Source organism: Aegilops tauschii, chromosome 4, assembly GCF_002575655.3.
Source record: "Aegilops tauschii subsp. strangulata cultivar AL8/78 chromosome 4, Aet v6.0, whole genome shotgun sequence".
In the NCBI taxonomy this organism is placed as follows: domain Eukaryota; kingdom Viridiplantae; phylum Streptophyta; class Magnoliopsida; order Poales; family Poaceae; genus Aegilops; species Aegilops tauschii.
The window spans coordinates 513055404-513064034 of record NC_053038.3 but is presented as its reverse complement, the minus strand read 5'-3'; the positions used below and the strand labels follow the sequence as shown (position 1 = coordinate 513064034).

Genomic DNA, 8631 nt, shown 5'->3' with positions numbered 1-8631 from the left:
ACCAGCCCCTAAGTCCCCGGGTCGAGCGAGTTGGACCGGTGGCCGGGTTTGCTTAAGAGAAAAATGATGCACAAATGCAGGAGACACAATAGCTTGGTCGGAAAGGGCAGCCCCCGAGCGTCGTTCGGGGACTCCATAGTTTTTATATGATTACAAAAGGCAGTGATACATACGTGCACGCAACTAACTGTAAAATGGACGGAGGAGCTCTGCATTCCACGGCCGGGTTGTTTCTTCTCCGGCGGTATCTCTCTTGCGCGTGTTTGACTTGCGAGCGTCGATGAGGTAGTAGGCGTTGCGATCGCACAAGGCCTTGCTGACGATGAAGGGTCCTTCCCATGGGGAGGACAGCTTGTGTTGGCCGGCTTGCTGCTGGACGAGTCGGAGGACGAGGTCTCCCTCTCGGAACGCGAGGGGCTTGATTTTCTTGCTGTGGTAGTGCCTTGCTGGTAGATGGTTGGCCGGTTGAGCGCCAAGAGGCGTGCTTATTCGAGTAGGTCGACGCCGTCTTCGCGGGTTTCTTTGGCTTCGGCTTCAGCATACATCGCGACGCGCTGCGAGTCGAACTCGACGTCGGTCGGGATGATGGCCTCGGCTCCGTAAACGAGGAAGAATAGGGTGAACCCGGTCGACCGGTTTGGCATGGTACGGAGGCTCCAGAGGACGGCTGGCAACTCGTCGAGCCAGCTGCCGGGCGAGCGGACGAGCGACTCGACGAGCCGCGGCTTGATGCCGGCTAAGATGAGGTCGTTGGCCGCTCGACCTGGCCGTTGGACTGCGGGTGTGCAACGGACGCCAGGTCGAGGCGGATGCCGGAGACGGAGCAGTATTGCGCGAGCACGCCTTCGGCGAAGTTGGTGCCGTTGTCCGTGATGATGCTGTTCGACATGCCGTAACGTACCGCAGTGTCTTTGACGAATCGAATGGTTGTCGGTCCGTCCATCTTCTTGATTGGCCGTGCCTCGATCCATTTGGTGAACTTGTCCACCGCCACCAGTAAATGTGTCATGCTGCCGCGGGCGGTTTTGAAGGGCCCCACCATGTCGAGTCGCCAGACCGCGAAGGGCCAAGCGATCGGGATGGTTCGGAGTGCTAAGGTTGGCTGGTGGCTACGCTTGCTGAAGCGCTGACATCCCTCGCACTTGAGGACGAGCAACTCGGCATCTTGGAGGGCCGTGGGCCAGTAGAAATCATGGCGGAAAGCCTTGGCCACTAGGGATCGCAAGGCGGCGTGGTGCCCGCACTCGCCCTGGTGTATGTCAAGGAGGATCTCAATGCCCTGGTCTTGCTCGATGCAGCGATGGAACACGCCGGTGGAGCTGCGCTTGACGAGCTCGTTGTTGATGATGTTGTAGGATGCTCGGCGCTGCACTTGTCGGCCCTCGGTCTTGTCCATGGGGAGAACACTGTTCTCCAGGAACTCCGAGATGGGCAGGGCCCATGAAGGAGCGGCTACCACGGCGAAGACGGCCACCAGGGCGGGTTCCGGGGCGGCAGCCCCCGGGTTGGGGACAGCGGCGGCTGGGTCGGCGGTTGCAGTCCCCGGGCCGGGTTCGACAGCCCCCGGGCCGGGTTCGAGAGCCCCCGAGCCAGGTTGTGGCGCGGCCGGGTTGTCCGGGATGTAGATGGACTCGGAGTCCGGTGACAGCTTGACGGACGGCTTGTGTAGGTGCTCGAGGGAGACGCCGGACGGAATGGACTGCCGCGATGAGGCGATCTTGGCGAGTGTGTCGGCGGCCTCGTTTTTCGCACGCGGGACGTGGAGGAACTCATAGCCCGCGAAGAAACCGGACAGGTTTTGGACGAGGAAGCGGTAGCCATATTGGGATCGCGGGCGTCCCACTCGCCGGAGCACTGCTACACCACCAGATCCGAGTCGTGGTAGCATAGAATGCACCGGATGCCGAGTTCCTTGGCAAGCCAGAGGCCAGGCACAAGGGCTCATACTCGGCGACGTTGTTGGAGACGGTAAAGTGGATCTGGAGCGCGTATCGAAGCCGGTCACCCTTCGGGGAGGACAGCACGATGCCGGCCCCCAGGCCGAGACGCATCTTGGAGCCGTCGAAATGCATGCGCCAGTGCGTCGAGTCCGGCGGCGGCAGCAGGTACTGGGTCTCGGTCCAGTCGACGAGGAAGTCGGCCAAAGCTTGGGACTTGATCGTAGTGCGAGACTCGTAGAGGATGGTGTGGCCGGCTAGCTCGAGCGCCCACTTGGCGACTCGGCCCGAGGCATCTCGGCACCCGATGATCTCGGCGAGGGGGGCCGTGCTGACCACGGTAACAACGTGCTCTTGGAAGTACTGCTTCAGTTTCTTGGCGGTGAAGTACACGCCGTAACACATCTTCTGGTAGTGCGGGTAGTTCTGCTTGGAGGAGGAGAGCACCTCGCTCAGGTAGTAGACCGGGCACTGGACGGCTTGGATCTTGTCCTTCTCTGTCGCTCGACCACCATCACTGTGCTGACCGACCGCGATGCCGCGGCGATGTAGAGCAACAACGGCTCCTTCTCAGCTGGTGCAGCCAGGACGGGTGCGGTGGAGAGCATGCGCTTGAGGTCTCGGAAAGCCTCGTCCGCCTGATCGTTCCATTCAAATGGCGTCGTCTTCTTCATCAGTTGATACAGGGGCAAGGCCCTCTCGCCCAGTTGGCTAAGAAACCGGCTGACCAAGGCCAAGCAGCCGGTGAACTTCTGGGTGTCTTCAGGGCATCGGTCGGGTCCGGCTTTATCTGGTGATAGCCGGAGTAAGCATCTAGGAAGGACAGGAGCTCACAGCTGACGGTGGAGTCGATGACTTGATCGATTCGCGGGAGGGCGAATGGATCCTTGGGGCAGGCTTTGTTCAGGCTGGTGTAGTCGATACACATGCGCCAGGTGTTGTTCTTCTTTAGGACGAGGACTGGGTTGGCCAGCCACTCGGGGTGAAACACTTCCATGATGAAGCCAGCCGCCAAAAGCTTGGCGACCTCTTCACCGATGGTCCTTCTCTTCTCCTCGGAGAAATGTCACAGGGGTTGGCGGACATGCTTGGTGTCCTTGCGGACGTGGAGTTTGTGCTCGGCGTACTTCCTCAGGATACTCGGCATGTCCTTTGGGGTCCATGCGAAAATATCCCGATTCTCACGGAGGAAGTCGACGAGCTCGCCTTCCTATTTGCTGTCGAGGCGGGTGCCTATGAGAACGTACTTGCTGCAGCTGGGGTCTTCCGGGTTCAGCTTCACTTTCTTGGTCTCCTTGGAGGGTTTCAACGAGGCCTCGTCAGCCGGCTCCTCGGCCGGGATTGGTACGGCTGGCATCTCGCTAGCCAGGGCGATGATCCGGTCAAGCTGGCGCCGCTCCTCGGCTATGACCAGCGACTCGGCCAGTTTGGCGCCGTCTCGGGCGCACTCCAGGGACTTGCGGTAGTCGCCAGTGATGGTGATGAGGCCCTTCGGACCCGGCAGCTTCATCTTCAGGTAAGCGTAGTGGGGGACCGCCATGAATTTGGCGAGTGCGGGCCGGCCCAGCAGCGCATGGTGGGCGTTGTTAGATCCACCACCTCGAACCAGAGCGGCTCACGTCGAAAGTGGTCGTTGTCGCTGAATAGGACGTCGAGCCGGACGCGGCCGATCCGAGAGTAGGAGAGGCCGGGAACGATGCCGTGGAAGATCGTCCAGGTTGGCTGAGGGAGTCCTGGATTAAGGGGTCCTCGGGCGTCCGGCCTGTTGGACATGGGCCGGACTGATCATGAGTATTACAAGAGTTGATCTACCACGTTGACAGCGTTGTTGTAGATCAACCCTCCGAACATTGGTGCTTTCATTGAGAGTTCCGTTGGACATTGGTGCTCTTGTAATACTCATTGGTGCTTTCATTGAGAGTTCCATTGTGTCGTCTTCAATAGGTTCGATGGCTCCATCAATCATCTACAACAACGCTGTCCAGGGGGGAAATTTTCTCCCCCGCCAGATCTTCGTGTTCGGCGGCTTCGCACTGCGGGTCAACTCGCTTGGCCATCTAGAGCAGATCGACAGCTACGCCCCAGGTCACCGGATTAGTTTTGGAAACCTGGACTATGTCGCTTACGTCCGGGGAGACTTGATCTTCCAAGGATTCACGACTCCATTCCCCGCTCTGGCCTTAGATCCGGAACGCGTCGCCATGTCCGAAGATGGACTTCTCGAGCCCGCCGAACTGTTTGCGACCACCAAACCCGGTACGGGAGAGCCGGTTGAAGTGGCGTTGCTGGCAACCATCACGAAGCCAGACCCTTCTTCGGACACTCGCTCTGAACCCTCGGAGTCAGCACCATGTGAGTCCGGCCGGGGAGTATCCCCCCCGCCGTACTCCACGGATTCTCCTCCCTCCGAACAAACCTCGCCTTTAAGCGAGGCTTTGGACTTAATGCAATCCCTTGTCATTACAGAGGAGCAACGTCCGAACTATGCCCAGCCCGGACTAGGGGCTGGGAGCAGGGAATTTTTCTTCCCACCCACCACCCACCTTATGGCCACTGTCGAGGATTTAACCGACATGCTCGATTACGACTCCGAAGACATCGACGATATGGACGATTACGCCGGAGAGGAGCAGGCCCAAGACCCACCGCATACCGGACGCTGGGCGGCCACCTCCACGTACGATATATATATATGGTGGATACATCTAAAGACGATGGCGAGGACGGCAGGAGGGATCCGTTTAAGGACAATAACGCTGATAAACCACCGAATCGGCGGCATCAGCGGTGCCGTTCAAAATCATGCCGTGACAAAGAAAGCAATACCGGCACCGGAGAAAATAATACTCCGGAGAACGCCGAAGACCCAAACGCCCTCATCGAACTAGCTTCCGAACAAGAAGGTAGGGAGGAAGGGCAGAGTAACCCCGACGAGCCAGTTGGGAACGATGACTCAGAAGACAGCAGCTATATGCCACACTCCGAAGACGAGATAAGTCTCGGCAACAAAGACTTCATCATGCCAGAAGAACCCCTCGAGCAAGAACACTTTAAGCAACAGCTCATCGCAACCGCGAGGAGCCTGAAAAGGAAGCAGCAACGGCTTCAGGCCGAACAGGATACACTCAACGACAGATGGACTCAGGTCCTAGCAACCGAGGAATACGGCCTCGAGCGCCCAACCAAAAATTATCCGAAGCGCAAATTGCTACCTCCGTTCGATGACGGGGCACTGGAGCCCGTACCATCATCGCGCAATGCGGCTGACCGACCACCACGTGGCCGGGACAAAGCGGCAACTCAAGCCGAACACCAGCCCATACTACCTCACCGTAAAGGCAAAGATAAAATAGCTCGGGGACATACATATGACCTGCGGCAGGACTTGGACAGTAGAGCAGGCCAGAACAGATCGATCTATGGATCACGGGGGCGTGCCCCAACACGCGACAACGGCTACCTAGCCGGACGCAACAATCATAATCACGCCCGGGCCGAGAACCGCACACGGACTCCATCCGAGCTACGTCGCGACGTGGCCCGATATAGAGGCGCCGCACACCCCCTTTGCTTCACTGACGAGGTAATGGAGCACGAATTCCCAGAAGGGTTTAAACCCATGAATATCGAATCATACGATAGAACAACAGATCCCGCGGTATGGATTGAGGATTTTCTTCTCCATATCCACATGGCCCGCGGTGATGATCTCCACCCCATCAAATACCTCCCACTAAAATTAAAGGGACCAGCGTGGCACTAGCTAAACAACCTTCCAGAGAACTCCGTTGGCAGCTGGGAAGACCTGGAAGACGCCTTCCGCGATAACTTCTAAGGTACATATGTCCGGCCACCAGATGCCGATGACTTAAGTCACATCATCCAGTAGACCGGAGAGTCAGCCAGGAAGCTCTGGACTAGGTTCTTAAATAAAAAGAACCAAATAGTCGATTGTCCGGATGCCGAAGCCCTCGCGGCCTTCAAACATAGCGTCCGGGATGAGTGGCTCGCCCGCCACCTCGGTCAAGAAAAACCAAAATCTATGGCAGCCCTTACCACTCTGATGACCCGCTTTTGCGCGGGAGAAGACAGCTGGCTCGCTCATAGAAGCAACAGCGCCAGTGATCCGGGCACTTCCGAAGTCCAAGACAGCAATGGCAAGCCACGACGCAATAAACACAAGCATCGCAATAATAATGAAGGAACGCAAGACACGGCGGTCAACGCCGGATTCAGCGGCTCCAAACCCGGTCAACGAAAAAGCCATTCAAGGCAAACAGAGACGGACCATCCCATCTAGACAAGATACTGGATCGGCCCTGCCAGATTCACGGCACCCCCGATAAACCAGCCAATCGTACCAACAGAAGTTGTTGGGTCTTCAAGCAAGCCGACAAGCTTAATGCCGAACACAAGGGGAAGGGGCCGTCCAGTGACAGCGGCGACGAAGAGACTCGCCAACCAAACACCGGGGGTCAGAAGCAATTTCCCCCCAAAGTAAAAACAGTAAACATGGTATACGTGACGCACACCCCCATAGGGGAGCGCAAGCGCGCACTACGGGACGCCTACGCCATAGAGCCGGTCCCCCCAAAATTTAATCAATGGGCGGCCTGCCCGATCACTTTTGATCGCAAGGACCACCCAGTCAGTATCCATCACGCAGGTTCAGCAGCTCTGGTCCTCGGCCCAATTATCGATGGGTTCCATCTCACGAAGGTCCTTATGGACGGCAGCGGTAGCCTTAATCTACTCTACCAAGACACTGCCCGCAATATGGGTTTCGATCCTTCAAGAATCAAGCCCACCACAACTACCCTCAAGGGAGCAGTACCCGGCGTAGAAGCTCACTGCACAGACTCCATCACATTGGAAGTCATTTTTGGTTCGCCGAACAACTTCCGGAGCGAAGGCTTGACCTTCGATATTGTCTTGTTCCGCAGTAGCTACCATGCACTTATGGGGCGTACCGCTTTTGCTCGTTTTAATGCGGTCCCACATTACTGTTGGGGAACGTAGTAATTTCAAAAAAATTCCTACGCACACACGGGATCATGGTGTGCATAGCAACGAGAGGGGAGAGTGTGTCTGCGTACCCTCGTAGACCGAAAGCGGAAGCGTTAGCACAACGCGGTTGACGTAGTCATACGTCTTCACGATCTGACCGATCCAAGTACCGAACGTACGGCACCTCCGAGTTCAGCACACGTTCAGCTCGATGTCGTCCCTCGAACTCCGATCCAGCCGAGCTTTGAGGGAGAGTTCCGTCAGCACGACGGCGTGGTGACGGTGATGATGATGCTACCGACACAGGGCTTCGCCTAAGCACCACTACGATATGATCGAGGTGGAATATGATGGAGGGGGGCACCACACACGGCTAAGAGATCAAGAGATCAATTTTTGTGTCTAGAGGTGCCCCCCTGCCCCTGTATATAAAGGAGGGAGGGAGAGGCCGGCCCTAGAGGGGGCGCGCCAAGTGTGGGGAGTCCTACTAGGACTCCCAAGTCCTAGTAGGATTCCCCTTTCCTTTCCGGAGTAGGAGAGAAGGAAAGAGGGGAGAGGGAGAAGGAAAAGGGGGTTGCACCCCTTGTCCAATTCGACCAGAGGGGGGGCGCCTCCTTCCTTTTGGCCTCTCTCCTCTATTCCCGTATGGCCCAATAAGGCCCAATACTTCTCCCAGTGAATTCCCGTAACTCCCCGGTACTCCGAAAATACCCGAATCACTCGGAACCTTTTCGATGTCCGAATATAGTCGTCCAATATATCGATATTTACGTCTCGACCATTTCGAGACTCCTCGTCATGTCCCCGATCTCATCCGGGACTCCGAACTACCTTCGGTACATCAAAACACATAAACTCATAATACAAATCATCACAGAACTTTAAGCGTGCGGACCCTACGGGTTCGAGAACTATGTAGACATGACCGAGACACGTCTCCGGTCAATAACCAATAGTGGAACCTGGATGCTCATATTGGCTCCTACATATCAAACCGCATAACAACATACGTTGTTCCCTTTGTCATCGGTATGTTACTTGCCCGAGGTTTGATCGTCGGTATCTCAATACCTAGTTCAATCTCGTTACCGGCAAGTCTCTTTACTCGTTCCGTAATACATCATCTCGCAACTAACTCATTAGTCACAATGCTTGCAAGGCTTATAGTGATGTGCATTACCGAGAGGGCCCAGAGATACCTCTCCGACAATCGGAGTGACAAATCCTAATCTCGAAATACGCCAACCCAACAAGTACCTTCGGAGACACCTGTAGAGCACCTTTATAATCACCCAATTACGTTGTGACGTTTGGTAGCACACAAAGTGTTCCTCCGGTAAACGGGGGTTGCATAATCTCATAGTCATAGGAACATGTATAAGTCATGAAGAAAGCAATAGCAACATACTAAACGATCAAGTGCTAAGCTAACGGAAAGGGTCAAGTCAATCACATCATTCTCTAATGATGTGATCCCGTTAATCAAATGACAACTCATGTCTATGGCTAGGAAACTTAACCATCTTTGATTCAACGAGCTAGTCAAGTAGAGGCATACTAGTGACACTCTGTTTGTCTATGTATTCACGTGTGTACTAAGTTTCCGGTTAATACAATTCTAGCATGAATAATAAACATTTATCATGAAATAAGGAAATAAGGAAATAAATAATAACTTTATTATTGC

At 55.6% G+C, this 8631-nt stretch overlaps 1 protein-coding gene across 1 annotated transcript; it reads right to left on the bottom strand.

Moving 5' to 3' along the window:
• Positions 1-736: 736 nt before the first annotated feature.
• LOC141022049 (uncharacterized) lies at positions 737-2072 on the bottom strand. The gene is made up of 3 exons (XM_073497928.1): positions 1898-2072; positions 1249-1854; positions 737-1164 (listed from the first exon to the last, which is right to left on the bottom strand). The coding sequence occupies exons 1-3, from the start codon at positions 2070-2072 to the stop codon at positions 737-739; spliced, it is 1209 nt and encodes a 402-aa protein (XP_073354029.1).
• Between the last annotated feature and the right edge of the window lie 6559 nt (positions 2073-8631).